This window comes from Mchenga conophoros, linkage group LG7 (genome assembly GCF_057382185.1).
Source record: "Mchenga conophoros isolate Kocher_MC1m ecotype Shallow Benthic linkage group LG7, M_conophoros_male_GT1.1, whole genome shotgun sequence".
Classification (NCBI taxonomy): domain Eukaryota; kingdom Metazoa; phylum Chordata; class Actinopteri; order Cichliformes; family Cichlidae; genus Mchenga; species Mchenga conophoros.
This window is the reverse complement of record NC_140532.1, coordinates 36093190-36110366: the sequence shown is the minus strand read 5'-3', so window position 1 is coordinate 36110366 and position 17177 is coordinate 36093190. Positions and strand designations below refer to the sequence as shown.

Sequence of the window (17177 nt, the reverse complement as noted above, 5' to 3'; positions counted from 1 at the left end):
CCCCATCCATGAGGAGTATTACATTCCCACAGGTTAAATGGTGTGGATTTTTCTATTGATTTGAGCATCATAAACCACACAACAATCACATAAATTGCTCAGTGAGTTTCAACAGATTTATACAGCTTTCCACCTTGTCTGTACCCAAGCATAAGCCATATAAGAATATAACAAGAATATAAAAATGCTTACTGTGAACGTCAGCAGGTTGTGAGCAGAAATCAGTAGCATCCCACTCGTAGTTCTCATCGACAGAGACCTTTCTCCTAGAGAGGACATAAAACAAGGCATGTTTAATGCACGCTCACACACACTCATGACTGTCTACAAATGGAAAAGTACTATGAGCCACACTTTGAGTTCTCCCAGCAAAGAATAAACTATTTCATGTTTTTTGCTTCATAGTTTGTCAGACGGAGCAGAATGCTGAAGGTGTGCTTGCAAATATTCAGAAATCTTTAATATTATCATCATTTTTTTAAACAGTTATTAAATGCTTTCCTGTAGAACAAAGAAACTCTATAATCTCCATCTCATTCTCAGTTATGAAATATATTTTGCTTTATGCAATATATCAGTGTTTGATGTTGATTTTGATTCAAATGGATTAAATTATTTTGATGTTGTTCACACTGTATTCCAAAAAATAACAACACACAAACATCATCAGATGCTCTTCTATCTTGATAGAGTTTATACAAAAATGCAGGATTAAATTCCTTTTTTTAAAAACTTCTTTTTAACTTTTTGATATGTTTTAAAGAATAACCTTGCTCTAAAGTTTGGTTTTCTAAAATTGGGTATACAGCATATTACTGTAATCTGAAAACACAATGTGCAATGTCTTTCTATAATTACATTAAATTGTATATTAGGCTAACCTTGAAAGCCTTGTATTTACCATACAGGGTTTATTCAAGTTGCAAATGTAATCCCACACATTTTGTTCTATACAACATAATTTCCGTTATTCATTATGGCTTAATACCTTTGGCTTGATTCCATTTTGTTATTTTGTATGTCCTGGGTGTTCCCCTGGGTGTCCTCTATAGTCTCAGGTGAGCTTATGAGTGTTGGAGAAAGGTTACACATGGAAAGGCGCCCATTACTGGGCTCCATGCTTCCTAGGCCACTGCTGGCATAACTGCTGTAGCTGCTGCCAGACTCTGGCACTCCATCGTAGCCTCCTGCCTCCAATTCCAGTACCTCATGAGCATCGGTGTTGGGCAGTAAGCATATAGCGGCTCCTTTCACGGCCTCCAAATAACCTCCCTCCTGTTCCATGTCCTCCTGGTATTCCCCTGGCATTGTGGCAGCACTGGGTACAAGACAGGTCTCTCTTCTTGGTTCGTAATGACAAGGCACATTAGGATTTATTGTGGGCCTTTCTGGATGGTTCATTGAAAATAGAGGGTCAGCAGCAGCAGGAGTTAAATAGGTGGCATATTTGGTATCTGCATGATCATTTGGAGGAGAGCTGGAAATCTTCCTAGGAGGAGCACTTTGAGGTTTCCAGAACAGCGAGTCTGGAGGACAAGATGATGGAGCAGAGCAGTTTTCTTGGCTAAGAGAGTCTATCCATGCATCAGGAGTCAGGAAATTGCTTTCCTTCCGTCTTCTCAAGTCTAGACTCTGACTTCGCTGCTTAGAGAGTGATATTTTAGAGCCTTGGCTCGCAGCTTTCCACATGTGTGGTTCTAAAGGTTGCGAAGAATCTGGGACCCTGAATATATCATCCACAGAAACAGGGCCACGGCAGTTCAAGCTTGTGCTCCTCCTCATATCATGATGCCGACCTCTGCGGGTCAGTGTGTGCCCTTGTACATGAGATGCAATTCGTTGGTGCAACATTGGCTTTGCAGGCCGCACATGACACATCTCAAAGTGTGGCTCATCTACACTCATCTCAACACACAAATCTTCACCAGTGGGTTTGGGGAGCACTACCTCCACATTTGAAGAGCCTGGCAACGCATCAAGAGCTGAATTAGATCTTTCAGTGTATTTATTGCTGTAGAAAGACAATGTTGAAAGGCTGCCATGACTAAGATTGTTCTGTCTCTGTGCCTCAGAACATGAATCATTTGTTTGCATATCTAGGCCTGTGGATTGTGGTGAATCATTATAGCTTTCTGGTGCTGCCCCTGCTCTTTCATGTCTCTGGTGCTCTAGGGAAAGATGTGGGAGAGTTAATCTGGCTTTCGAAAAACTGCCTGCCTCCGCAGATTGAAAGGAAGTCTGTTTGGGCAAAAACGGAGAAGAATGACGATTGCTGGACTTTAAATATGAGGGAGCTGCAGCTGATGATGCGTTGAGATGGGTCCTGGATTGAATCAAAGTGGGTGGAGAAACAAGAGGATGCGTTTCCCAGTAGGAAGAAGATGATGATAAAAAGCTTGGTGAGAAACAACGGTTCTCCTTGCTGGCTAGGGAGTATCTGTGTGGCAAGGTGCTGCTCTTGTATTCCCATAAAAGCTCATTGCCACCATCCTCCCTCCTCTTTAAGTCTGACTGCTCGTGCTTTGTGGAGTTTCTTTCTAACGTGTACCACTGCAGCTCCCTCTCTAGTTCCTCCCTCTCCTGAGCCAGCTTCAGGCAGCGGTGCAGGTTCCCCCTTTCCCTCTCATGTTCCATTTGGAGCACCAGAGCGCTTGCAGTTGTAGATGGCTGACCAAGGCCAGCTCGGATATGTGGAAGCACTGGAAATACGGGAGTCATTTCTCTGTCGTGATGATGAATAGTGGCCAAACTACTGTCAGAGCACAAGCTGCTGAGTTCAGGAAAGCCATCATAACTTGACTTCTTGCAAGGCGGGAGATCAACAGAAAGCACAAATGGACGCTCTTTCCTGTCTTCCTTCTCCGAGTGCAGTGACACAGACCTTCGAACTTTAGAGTGTTGGTCATACCTTACACTTTTCTTGCTGTGAACACTCAGAGTCTCAGTGTCATACGGTGGGAGTGTGAATCGCCCATCTGGACCTCTAGAGATCATCTCAATTGAAGGAGAAATTAGAGATGTTGTTTTAGTGAGGCTGTCTCTGCTGTACTTGGACATAAGATGCTTCCTCCGATTATTATTCTCAGTGCTAAATGAAGAACAGTCTGTCTGCAAAGAAGAGGAGGTGGTGGTAGAGGAAGATGTGGGATAGTGGGAGCTGGCTGGAAGCAGGCTTTTCTTCAGCACACTGTCTGGAGTGCTGGTGCCTGAAGTCTTTCTGTGAGGGAGAGAGAGAAAAAGAGGGAAAGGGAGGGGTGACAGAAGAAAATTGTAAGAAAAACTGGAGGTGTGAGGGGAAGAGAAATAGAGGCAGAGAAAATAAGACTGAGCAAAAGTGAAAGAGGGGGCGGGAGAAATATATAGAGAGAGACCAAAACAGCAGCAGCAGCAGCAGCAGAGGATGAGGAAGGAAACAAAGATATGCAATAGAAAATAACTGAAGTGCTGGCATTTTCAGCACACTTAAAGGAAGGCAGAGGGAAAGGTGAATGGGAGGTATTATAATGAAATGATAAAGGGGTACTTACATTGATGGGGAGCATTTATAGATGGCAGTTGGGGGCTCTGAAAGGAAGGGAGAGGGGCAAGATGGTATCTGACTCAGTAGGATACAACCACACTGACCAAGACGTAAAAACATAATCAACCGTAATAAGAGCCCATTATAGGTCCCGAGGCACCCAGGCTTGTCCAAAAAGTTAATTACACTTACATTTATCAGCCACTAATGAGAAATTACCCTAATTAGCAAGTAATGTAAATGACATCAATAACTTTTACAAGTGAATGGACGAAGGGGGTGGACAAGAGGAGCGCCAAATCCATGCAGTGGGCCATGATTTATATAATGGATTGAAAGTGCTTTCAATATTTTATTGAATAAATGATTATATTCATGATGCAGTTCATCAAAGTGAGTGTCTGCTGTGTCTCTGGAGTGAGGAGCATTTTACCATCGCTCTTCTTTCTGCGGCGCTGGTTCCTCTTGCGGTTGATGATGCAGGCGGACCCCAGCAGCAAGACCAGGGCCAACAACATGAAGCCGACCCCACCCAGGACACCGGCCAGTAACGACTCTGGGACGAACTCCAGGAGCCGGGAAGTGGACGGGTAAATCTCCATACCTGTGACATGATATAGATATATATGTATATATGCATATATATATATGTGTGTGTGTGTGTGTGTGTGTGTGTAGATGGAGAGAGAAGGATATAGATGGATAGAACTATAGGATTACCTAAATATATACTTGATTAAAGGGGAAAGCACAAACTTGAGAACAATAGCAACAACAGAATAATACTAAAACAATGAATTTACATTCTACATGATTAAAAGGTTTTTAGGTAGATTTAATCTCCAGTCTACATCCCTGATAATAATAATGTTCATCAAATCAGCAACTTAATTATTTTGCATAACTTAATCTGTCAGATGTAAAACTGAGATTATCAGCAGAGCTGTGTTAATCAACAGGATATTGTTTTGGTGCCGATGGTCCTACACCATTAGGGGTTGCAGATTTCTGTTTAATATCTCTGTACTCTAGCTAATGTAACATTCATGCCATATTCACATAATGATAAGAAAAGTGCAAATTCAATCACTAACTCTTTTGAGAAGTTATTAGTGGAGCCATTTCAATCATTCAGGCTTCTAATGGACAGCTTTCCCTGAGGCCCTGCTCTAATTTTAGTCTAACGCTGGGAACAGAGGGATGGGATAAGAAATATAGAAAGAGGGGGGAAAGAGTTAGGACAAGGAGACTGAGGAAGTAGAATGGGTTCAAACAGAAGGTGGGGAACAAATGTGAAGTGAGCAAGGTTGCTCACCAAACCTACCTGCAGTGGAGACATTGACTGATGGGCTGGGCTCGCTCAGCAAGTCCCCACGTCGAGATAGAAGTCGCAGCTCGTACACACAGTCCTGAGACCAGCATCCGCACACACACAAACACACACACACAGTGGGGAGGACAGAGGATGAAACCACACTTTGTCAACACCGGATTGTGCTTGCAATGCTAATGACGTTCATTTGAATTCATGTAGGCCTATACAGGAGAGAAAGAGGAAGGATGAAACAGACTGGAGGAGAGAAAAAAAAAGGCAACGCATGCAGATTGAAATATGACAGAAAAGTGATGACTGCCATGAAGTGTGTATAATTGAGAGTCTGAAAAAGTAAAACCACGGAAGGAAAGCTTAGATAAAAATCTCAAAGGCATTCAACAGGGAGCATGGACTGATTAGTCTCGCAGGGAGCAGCGTGTCTGGCGTGTTACCTTGTGCAGACCCGGAACCACTATCTCGCTACTGTTGGCACTGATGTCCTCGTCCAAATTAAACCACTCCCCTTGCTCGGTGCGGGATTGGAGAACAAAGCCAGTGACGGGAGGGTGCTGTGCTTCAGAAAGGGACCATTGCAGAACAACACCTGCTGAACTCCGATTAGCTGACAGCAATGCAGGGGGCTTTAGTTTATTTTTCCTTGGTGGAGGATCTGATGCAGAGAGAATGAGAAAGAGCTTCAGTCGATCAGCTTGATATGTTCTGGCGGAAAAATTAAATTACACCAGAGGAAATTGCTACAGCCACTGATGCTCAATCTTCAGAATGTGAGGGGAATAAGAGAGAGGTTGACATTAGTCTTTTGCAGTGTACCAAACAAGAAACACATAGTCATCTTTATGCAGTTTGGTAAATTCAAGACTTTTTGATAAAACATATCCATCCATCCAATTTTATCTATCTAATTCCTAACTGAAACCACTGATATAGCATGCTTACTCCTTATTTTCAGGATTATCATATTATTATAATTAACTGCTGCCATGAATGTTTAACAAAGACAAACTAACGTGATCAGGTTGTTTGTTTCCCCTGAGTCTAGCCTTTATTTTATTTTTTTTGGCTCCCAACATAAATATCTTAAAAAATAAAAATCTAAATGTTATCTTTTTACTTCCTATCCAATGGATTTCACCTTCAAATTAATTTCCATGATCTCTCAGATGTCTCACAGATATATTTTCTCTGACTGGAATGAAAAAAATGTTTCTAGCAAGGAAAAGAAAAATCTGCATTTAACAACATTTCCACAGACTGCAACAGCCACAACTCCAGCCTGGAGTCTGAGGCAGAGGACTAAACGGATTTTAATGTACTATCCATTCATCTATGAAGAAAAGAGTAGTGCCACTGGGTGTATAAACATTGCATTTTAATGTTGGTTTTTGCCCTAAGCTAAATTTTGATAATTTTTTGATGACACCAGAGAGCTGTAAATCACACAAAATACCTTTGAACATATGGGCCCAATGCTGGAAAAAAAAAAAAAGTTAAACATGAAAAAGAGTGACAGGCATGCTGGCAGCTCTCTCTATTTATACTGCTCTGACAGTGCTTACATGCTAAGCTTTATATATGTTTTTATCTCCGTTTAGTGTCTTAGCATTATTTAGCGCAAGCTAATGGGGATATCGCTAGTTTAAAGTAAAAAAAAAACTTTATATTAGACAAAGATCACTTGAGTGAATACAAAATGTAATTTAAAAAAAAAGCTATCCAAACCTATGTGAAAAAGTAACCTATGAACAATGATCTGAAACACACCAGCAAGTCCACCTCTGAATTGTTCAAACAGACAAAACAAAGGTGAGCTAGTCAAAGTTTGGAATTAAATTCAAATGAGATGGTTTTGCATGACCTAAATCGGGCCTTTAATGCTTGAAAACCCTCTAGCGTGCCTGAATTAAAACAATTCTACAAAGAAGAGTGGGCCAAAATTGCTCCCCAGCGATAAGAAGGTTATTAGATTTAGGGCCAACTTTTTTTGGGCAGGGATAGCTCAGTAGGTAGAGTGGCTGCCCCATGATCGGAAGGTCGGGGGTTCGATTCCCCTTAACAGCTACCCTGAGGTACCCCTGAGCAAGGTACCGTCCCTACACACTGCTCCCCGGGCGCCCAATGGCTGCCCACTGCTTCACTGAGTGAATGGGTTAAATGCAGAGAGCAATTTCCCCACGGGGCTCAATAAAGTACAATAATGTACACACTTTCTTCTTCTTCTTCTTTTCCACACACAGGCACAGGTAGGTTTGCTTATTACCCCCTTAATAAATTATATCATCATTTAAAAACTGCATATATTATTCATTTAGTTGACCTTGTCTAACATTAATTTTTTTTTATTTGAAACGTGTAGCAAACATAAAAAAGAAAAATAAGAAATCGTGAAGAGAGGAAATCCTGTTTCACTGCACTGTATTTTGTTTCCAGTTTGTGTCACTACAGGAATGCTTAAATGGGATCAAAGAATGCTATAAGAGTTGCAATGAGTGTGCAGACCTTTTGTTTTATGTGTTTATTTGGCATTTTAAGTCTGTATTTAAAAGTAGCAATAGTGAGATAAGAAACAACACATGTATGCGAACCAGTTAATCAATTTTTGGACCGAGCCTGAAATGTGAAAGACGTGAAAGATGAGATAAACCCATTAGGTTTCATCTTCTAGGCACCGAAAATCATGACTGAAAATGATGTTTAGGTTTGTGCTGGGGAATAGACCAAATGATGAAATAACTTACAGACTTCTTCAGTCACAAAGTTAGTTGTACTGCAAGAACATTATTATTGTCACTGAGAGCTGACTCGTGTATTTATCACACAACAGCTAAAGTTTGCTTTTGGCCTTTGGGCAGAATTAACCTTAATTAGCTGCAGCTGAGAGTGAGGAGGAATACAAACATCTGATAATAGATGTGTTAGCTTTGGAGCTTTGGAGTGAATCAGACAGCAAATCTCCATTTTGTGCCAAAATAAGATCATCCTTTGAAATTGCAGCTCCGTAGACAGATTTAGATAAAACCAGGGGATGATACTGACCCAAAGTCCGTGTAGTGGCGATGTCACTGAAGGGGCCAGTTCCCATTTTATTCTGAGACAGGATACTGAACTGGTAGTCGGTGGAAGGAGACAGGCCTGTCACCTGCAGCCTAGTGCCAGAGGAGGGGGGCACAGGCACAGAGAACCAGTCCTGCTTCCCATCATCATCACTTGCTGAAATCTTTTTCACCCTGCAGAGGAGGCGAGACAAAGAGAAAAGGAGTGAGAACAAAAGAGGAGCAGGGAATTCTGGGAGTGTGATTTTATGAAACATGACAGAAAAGTAGGTTTCATTAAACATTCATATTCGTCATCAGCTCCAGAATGTGTGGCAGAGACGGCACTGATGTATCCTGTGAAATTGCACAGAGAGCTTGCAACTCCAATTATAGTGATTTTCATGTTTCTACCAGAGCTGAGGTTCTACACGTCTTTTCTCTACAGAGAAAATTACCTGACCTTAAGGCTAAAAAATACCCTATTCACCTATTCAAAAACAGCAGAAGAAATATTAATACCAGTTTCAGAAAAGCAGGTTTTTTGTTTTTTTTAAATGATGACTTGGACTCCATCAGTGCTACTGGTAACATTAACATGGTTAAGCTGACTTTCTCTTTTGATATTCAAGTGTACAAAGAATTCAGTGCAGAGACCTTATTTTACTGTGTTCTGCAACAAGCAAATCACTTTTATTAGGAAAATTACAAGAGCAGAGACTTGTTTCATTTTCAAGAGGAATAAAAAGCTGCCCAAAGAGCTATAACACATATGCATGATTTTTAACATTTCTTCTGCTAGACGCAACAAAGTGCAACAAGAACATGTTTTTTTTTTTAAATCATTTGTGAACATAACTGAAACGTATGGTGATTAAAGTTTCAATAGGTATAACTTTCACATTATACCCAAATATCCTTATATGCTGAACTTCTTATAGTAAGACGATCATCCTCTTGCTTTTCTCACTGTAGTATTTTCATTTAACCTGTGGTCACGGCAACACATGCTGTGACCACAGGCTATCAAAGGAAGCTGCAGCCAAGACTCAGGAGGTTGTTTATCCTTCATGGCTGATCTATTTTAGTATTTTTGAAGTCGTTTAGATTTATTTATGTGCTCCTTACTGTAGCACTGACCCAGTTCCCTCTCAAGGATTAAGACAGCTCATCTCATGTTCATCTGATGTAGCACTCTCAGGTTACAGTGTGGTCTTTGAAGAACTTTTGTGTATCTCTGTACTAGTATTCTCTGACATAAAAAATACATAGTGATCTAAATATAGTTTATTATTTATTTCTTGAAATTAATTAGAAAATATACACTTCGTGTTCATGCTAAACTTTATTTTTAACAGTGCACACATAATTCTGGTTGTTTTTGACCAAGTTCCACCAATTTAAGATTCCTTTTATTCTCTCCACCACACCACAAGCATATCTAAAACAAAATCCATTCATCTATGATTCATCAGAACAAAAGTGCTGATTCACAGGAAAAGAAAGTAGGCAGATTATCCTCTCTTTTGTCAGTAACCTTGTATTGTAGCTAGCATGGCCACTGCATTATAAAGTAATGCTCTGTAGCAGCGTTTTTTTTTATTGAAGCTGCCAACAAGTGATAACAGATAAATGAACTCCTCATTCGGGAGATCAATAGAGTGATACCACTGCTGTCGATGGCTGCCATGGTTACTGCCCGAAAAGAAAGTGGGTGGCTTTACACCCACCAAACTGAAAATGTCTGTGCTGATCCTCCATCAAAGCCTGCCTCCCAGGATATGTTGGCCTGCTTCACCCCTGGAGACACGGACAGAGAGGTAGCCGCATGGGGACTGGTTCCTGTAATGGAGGGAATGGAGAGGTGTTGATGGAAATCGGCCAGCACTTCAACTACCTGGAGTTTAGAGGCCATCTCTCTCTGTACCACATTTATCCATCGGAGGCGGAGTGGAGGCACAGGCATCTGGCCTGTGCTGGGTGTAATAAAGGTTTACACAGGTATACAGAAAATAATTTGGGAAAGTAAAAACTAAAAATGTGCACAGCTCATGTAATCACTGTGTGGTTATGGTATTGTTAGACAGGACTCACCCAGAACAAATACGTGTGTACTGGTCTTTACTGAGGCTACACGATTAGAAGCGCTGCACTCCCACACCCCCTGGTGGTCCTTGGTCAAAGGCTGCAGCAGCAAAGAACCATCCGGTTCTACGGAGTAGGAAACGCTACGAGCCAGGCCGACCTATCAAAAACACCAAACCATTCACATGTGGAAGAAAACTCTCTGCGTTGGCATAATCAGATGTACCTATAGCATGAATGAAACATCTTATAACTTTCACAAATAGCTGGGACATATTAGGACAAACAAATTACAAATCAAACACAAGTCAAGAGTTAATTTAACTTGTGCAATTTAATATGCATTGCTGACCAGACATATTGGGAAATATATTTATTGATAAGCTTATTTATTGATTGATTGATTGATTTTGTTTGGGCTCCATTGAAAAATTGAATGTAGTCCTCTAGGTTTGAAAAGCTAATGCAGAACTGCCTTAAACCTGCAATTCTTCTAATAGCCACTGGGGGCCCTGTTTGTGAAAAGAGGTCTGATTGTACACCAATGACTGTAGAAACATCACATGATTCATTTATGATACTGTTGTTGTGTCCATTGAAGAGGTATTGTGGAGAGCCTTCAAACCCTGCAAACATGTTGCACCCCAACTCAACATGGACAATGCTGTGTATGCCGATTGTTTGATAAGTGGGCTAGAATAGCAAACAGAGCCACAACAGAGACCAGGAATGGAACAAAGGTCCAATTCACAGTGTCTGGTTTTCAAAAATTATGGCAGTAGCCAAAATGGTTAAGTGAAAACTTCAAATATCTGCTGGGTGAGTGTACTAAGGTTATACCCACATTATATACAGTCTACTGTCTATACTCCAAGTGACTGGATTTGAGATGTAATGACAAAGGATGTTAAACAGCAGATTTCTGCTAAATTTGAGTCGTAAAGTTTACAGCATGCATAGCAATTTTGTTATACAACCATCCGATTTTTGCCCTTATTTCTGTGAGTGTGGATATAAAGTCCTTTTTTAAATTGAAAAGTAGGCAATTTCATAATAAAAAGTGGTGATAAAGTTGCTCTTTCAACTGCTGACTGGTCTCAATCTCTCGCAAGGAAAGACACTGATGCACTGATTTTGCTTCTGGCTGCACTCATCATCATTTCGTCTAGTTACTTCTTAGACTAGTCAAATGGCAGCAAGAGCATCTCTTATTTAGTATTAGTATTAGTATTTATTTATTTATTGTCATTGTCAAGAACAATGAAATTGCGTTTGGGGCTTCTGTAATGCGACTTATTTTCAAGTGAACTGGAAAATCTGCGTAGGATATTATTATACAGGAGATGAGCTCAAATCCTTTAGATAACTAAGAAGATGGCATGTTAAGTGCCTACAGCACAACACATCATAGAGCTGTACAGCACTGTTTGCATCCATCCACACCTCCTTTATCCATGTTCTTAGATGAGGAGGAGGAGGATCAACTAGAAATGAATAAATTAGACCTCTGTCCTTTGGAAGCCTAAACAAAATTTTTGCCAACTGCAATCAAAACACACGCCTCCTACATGATACAGCTCCACCAGCTACTACTACCCACAAGCTAAGGTCAAGTACAGATTTATACGATGGGAGGGGTTAGGCAGTCACCCCTCAACGTGTTTTACTGGATACATTTATGTATACATCCCTAAGTGCAAGATGAGTCATCATGAGTCAAATGGATGCAGGGTGGAAGAGTGAAAAATATTGTCTTTACTCATTTAGAAAAGTACATCAGGAAAACAATAACTGGAAATGTATCTGTTTATATACACCCAGACTGCATCATATGTACTCTATGTCCTGTGCAAGCACTGACTCATGTGTCTGATTCTGATTTCTGAGTAAACAATATAAATTGAAGATCCGTGTAAGCATTTGCACTGACATGAATAAAACAGGACAGCTCGCTTTTTAAATAAACCACAGTGGGTAATTTACCTTGCTCCAGGTCACTTTAATTGTTGGGTCCACATTTCCTTGACAGGGGATAAGCAGGGTTCTACCAGCCTCCACTTTATACTGTTTCTCCGGAGTGATGCTGAATGAAGGGGGATCCTGCGAATTGCCAAAACAATATAGCTGAATTAAGGAGTCCGCAGCAATCCCAACAATGGATTTTAAGACTGGATTACTGCCGCTTTGGACAAGATTATCTTAATAACAAAAGGATTAGCCACACAATTAACTCCCCAATAGTGCCACCATTGTAGTTACTCTGAGTTGACTTCTATTAATGTCAGAGGGCTCACGTCAGAGTAAAAAGGTCAATAAAATGTCGTTTCTCTTAAAGTTTTTAATTCGCTGTGACAGATACAGTTGTGGCTAATTAAAATTATCACAATTGACAGCTCAGTCATAAGAACAGGACAGATTCGGAGGCAGATTCGATGAGCTTTTAGGTCACATCTAAACCACAAAGGCGGTATTTGTGGTGCGTGAAATGTAATCTGTCTTGCGTACATCATTACAGTGGCTTCATGTGATACACAGCATCCCTGTGGTGAGAGACCCAGGTGGCCTGGACTGCACACTAACCTGTAGAATTACACTAGTTGGTCCAGATGTGCCCATAGTGCCATAGCTGTTGTACGGAGTACACCTGTACATGCCCGCTGCATCATCGTTGACAGTTGCCATGAACAAAGAACCATCTGGTGCTAAGGTCCATCCTGGATACTGAGAGAAATGCACAATTTGTATACACCTCTCACAGTAAGAGGTTAAAAGGAACTAGCACACACAATTTTGAATAATACACCAAGTAAATGTAAAAAACATATTTTAAACAGGAAGTAGGCAGAATGCTCAAAGAGCTAAATGGCAGGAAATCCGTAACCAAGCAAGCAAAATATGCGCTTTTCAGATATGTATGAATGATTCACTGTATAGTAAGTACAGTTTTTGATATTTGTAGTCCCTGCTACACAGATTCCATCCAAATGGCACCGTTTTTGCAAGAAGAGATTTACAATAAATGTTAAAAGATGTGATTTTTGTCTGATTAGAAAAGATTTTTTATTTTTTTATTTTTCTCAGTCAGGTCAGTCAAAACACACAGAAATGGCCTGCAAAGCTTTCAAGCATTTGCTTTTAAAACCGTAAATTTTCAGTCATTTTTTTGTTCCATTAAGTCACAGCTGGAAGGCTTGTGTTTAGCTTTGACTGTGCAAAAGGTTGCCACTCAGTATAATGAAGTCAAAATTGCTATCATGCCCCCCCTCCCAGAATGAGGCAGTAAGAAAGTATTACTGTGGGTATGAGAGCTTGTGACGTCCATGGTAGAATTGGAATAATTGGCAGAATAACAGCCTGACTCTAGCGCCTGTGTCCCACACTGCAGGAATCTAACGCATTTCCTGTGGTGCATCTCATCTGCTGACATGTCCACAGCTCAGACATAAAGCACTGAGGAGGGGGTCAGCTCACTGTGTAAAGATGAGGGGGAAAAGGAAGCGGGTGGCTGTTTTGCACACAAAACTAAGGGAATGATTTAATTTTAAAAGCTGCTTCCCAAGGTCTTACATTGTAAAAGAAATAAATATAGATATAAATAGATATAGGCATATATATTACACCCAGCATATATATATATAAAATAAAAATAAAAAACACCCAGCACGCCCCTGCGGGCGGTTTATCCTTCAAGCTCGGGTCCTCTACCAGAGGCCTGGGAGCTTGAGGGTCCTGCGCAGTATCTTAGCTGTTCCCAGGACTGCGCTCTTCTGGACAGAGATCTCCGATGTTGTTCCCGGGATCTGCTGGAGCCACTCGCCTAGCTTGGGAGTCACCGCACCTAGTGCTCCGATTACCACGGGGACCACCATTACCTTCACCCTCCACATCCTCTCGAGCTCTTCTCTGAGCCCTTGGTATTTCTCCAGCTTCTCGTGTTCCATCTTCCTGATATTGCTGTCATTCGGAACCGCTACATCGATCACTACGGCCGTCTTCTTCTGTTTGTCTACCACCACTATGTCCGGTTGGTTAGCCACCACCATTTTGTCCATCTGTATCTGGAAGTCCCACAGGATCTTAGCTCGGTCATTCTCCACCACCCTTGGGGGCATCTCCCATTTTGACCTCGGGACTTCCAGGTTATACTCGGCACAGATGTTCCTGTACACTATGCCGGCCACTTGGTTATGGCGTTCCATGTATGCCTTGCCTGCTAGCATCTTGCACCCTGCTGTTATGTGCTGGATTGTCTCTGGGGCATCTTTACACAGCCTGCACCTGGGGTCTTGCCTGGTGTGATAGACCCCAGCCTCTATGGATCTTGTACTCAGAGCTTGTTCTTGTGCTGCCATGATCAGTGCCTCTGTGCTGTCTTTCAGTCCAGCTTTGTCCAGCCACTGGTAGGATTTCTGGATATCAGCCACCTCCTCTATCTGCCGGTGGTACATACCGTGCAGGGGCCTGTCCTTCCATGATGGTTCCTCGTCTCCCTCCTCTTTCTTGGGTTTCTGCTGCCTGAGGTATTCACTGAGCACTCGGTCAGTTGGGGCCATCTTCCCAATGTATTCTTGGATGTTCCTTGTCTCAGCCTGGACTGTGGTGCTGACACTCACCAGTCCCCAGCCCCCTTCCTTCCGCTTAGCGTACAGTCTCAGGGTGCTGGACTTAGGGTGAAACCCTCCATGCATGGTAAGGAGCTTTCTTGTCTTTATGTCAGTGGCTTCTATCTCCTCCTTTGGCCAGCCTATTACCCCAGCAGGGTACCTGATCACGGGCAGGGCGTGCGTGTTGATGGCCCGGATCTTGTTCTTACCATTCAGCTGACTCCTCAGGACTTGCCTGACCCTCTGCAGGTACTTGGTGGTTGCAGCTTTTCTAGCGGCCTCTTCATTGTTCCCATTCGCCTGCGGGATCCCCAGGTACTTGTAACTGTCCTCTATGTCTGCAATGTTGCCTTCTGGTAGTTCAATCCCCTCAGTTCTGACTACCTTCCCTCTCTTTGTTACCATCCGACTACACTTCTCCAGTCCGAACGACATTCCAATGTCATTGCTGTATAGCCTGGTAGTGTGGATCAGTGAATCGATGTCTCGTTCACTCTTGGCATACAGCTTGATGTCATCCATGTACAGGAGGTGGCTGACAACTGCTCCGTTCCGTAGTCGGTATCCGTAGCCAGTCTTGTTAATGATCTCACTGAGGGGGTTCAGGCCTATGCAGAACAGCAGTGGGGACAGAGCATCTCCATGGTAGATCCCGCACTTGATGGTGACTTGTGCTATGGGCTTGGAGTTGGCCTCTAGTGTTGTACACCACATCCCCATTGAGTTCCTGATGAAGGCTCTTAGGGTCCCATTGATCTTGTACAATTCTAGGCATTCCAGTATCCAGCTGTGGGGCATTGAGTCATAGGCCTTCTTGTAATCAATCCAGGCAGTGCACAGGTTGGTCAGTCTGGTCTTGCAGTCTCGGCTGACTGTTCTGTCTACCAGTAGCTGGTGTTTTGCGCCTCTGGTATTCTTGCCAATTCCTTTCTGTGTCTCACTCATGTATTGACCCATGTGCCTGTTGATCTTAGCCGATATGATGCCTGACAGGAGCTTCCATGTAGTACTGAGGCAGGTTATTGGTCGGTAGTTGGAGGGGACCGGTCCTTTCTTGGGGTCCTTGGGGATCAGGACCGTCCGACCTTCAGTTAGCCATTCCGGGTGTCTCTCGTTAACTAGCAGCTGATTCATTTGTGCTGCCAGACGCTCGTGGAGTGCAGTCAGCTTCTTTAGCCAGTAGGCGTGAACCATGTCGGGCCCTGGTGCTGTCCAACTCTTCATACTGGAGACCCTTTCTTGGATATCTGCCACTGTGATGGTTACTGGACCCTGTTCAGGGAGGTCGCTGTGGTCTGCCCTCAGATCCACTAGCCACTGAGCATTGCCGTTATGGGTTACGTCCTTCTCCCATATGCTCTTCCAGTATTGCTCCGTCTCCAGCCTTAGTGGTGCTGTTCCCTTATTGTTCCCTTGCCACTGAGAGTACACCTTTGCTGGTTCTGTTGAGAACAGCTGGTTTATTCTACTGCCTTCTATCTCTCTGGTGTACCTCCTCAAGCGGCTGGCCAAGGCTGTGAGTCTTTGCTTGGCAGTTTCCAAGGCCTCAGGTATGGACAGCTTGCTGTATTTTTTATGCACCTTCTTTGTCGCACCTTTCTGCAACTCCGTTAGTTGGCTAACCTCCCTCCGTGCTACTTTGATCTTACTTTGATCCATGGAGGGTACTGCCCCTTGTGGCTGTTCTACTTATAGCCAAGCATCTCACTGATCACTGCTGCCGTATTGTAGATCAGCTTGTTAGTGTTGGTAATCGTGGTTGTAGGTATTGTCCGTAGTGCTGCATTAACATCATCTAGCAGACCTTCTGAGGGTACTTCACGTAATCTTGGTAACCGGCTACGGGGGATCCAGGTTTCAAGCTTGGCCATGATCCTATTTTTCAGGTCAGTTCCTCTCGCACTCAACGATCCTTCTCCTATCGCACTTGGGGCTATGTACCCAATCTCGGGTGGGGGTGATGATATCTCCCCCCTGACCGGGCGTCCTGATTCCCCCTTGCCGTAGCATTTGTGTTGTACCTCGTCAATCTCTAGCTGTGAGAGCAGTCCCTTCTTTCGAATGTTGGAACACTTTTCGCCGTCATTGTGGATGTTGGGTATCGAAGAATCCATAGGTCCCTCATCCTATTCATGTAGCCCCTTCCGCCGGGGTTACTTGCGTAGTAGCATTCCAACAACGCCCTGTTTTCGTCTCTTGCCCACCGATGCCTTCTTGTTCCAGTAGCCCACTTTTCGTCAGGGTACCCTGGTTCCTCAACACCTGACGCGGACCTTGTTGATCCGGGCGGCGTCCGAGCCGGCATGCCTTCATATTTATCTGTCTCGCTCATGTCTGCGGTAGGCTTACTTAGCATAAGGAGTCTAGCCTTAGGACCCTTACTGGATACAGACGCCCCAGGCAGGAATCGAACTTGCGATCCTCTGTATTGTTCGATACATATGCGTACCGAACCGAAAGCACTGTATCGAACGGTTCAATATCGATACGAGTATTGTTGCACCACCTCATATATATATATATATATATATATATATATATACATACACACATATATATATATATATATATATACATACACACATATATATATATATATACAT

General features: G+C 42.7%; 1 protein-coding gene across 2 annotated transcripts in view; it reads right to left on the bottom strand.

Moving 5' to 3' along the window:
* igsf9a (immunoglobulin superfamily, member 9a) overlaps window positions 1–17177 on the bottom strand; it is a 63247-nt gene that overhangs the window by 8828 nt on the left and 37242 nt on the right. For both annotated transcript variants that reach the window (XM_085279088.1, XM_085279087.1), the window contains 11 exons: window positions 12551–12691; window positions 11954–12070; window positions 9980–10130; window positions 9616–9727; window positions 7890–8080; window positions 5288–5505; window positions 4845–4929; window positions 3954–4124; window positions 3528–3564; window positions 989–3217; window positions 193–266 (listed from right to left, as the gene is read on the bottom strand). In XM_085279088.1, coding sequence (XP_085135214.1) covers window positions 193–266; window positions 989–3217; window positions 3528–3564; window positions 3954–4124; window positions 4845–4929; window positions 5288–5505; window positions 7890–8080; window positions 9616–9727; window positions 9980–10130; window positions 11954–12070; window positions 12551–12691 — 3526 coding nt within the window. The remainder of the gene's footprint in view (window positions 1–192; window positions 267–988; window positions 3218–3527; window positions 3565–3953; window positions 4125–4844; window positions 4930–5287; window positions 5506–7889; window positions 8081–9615; window positions 9728–9979; window positions 10131–11953; window positions 12071–12550; window positions 12692–17177) is intronic.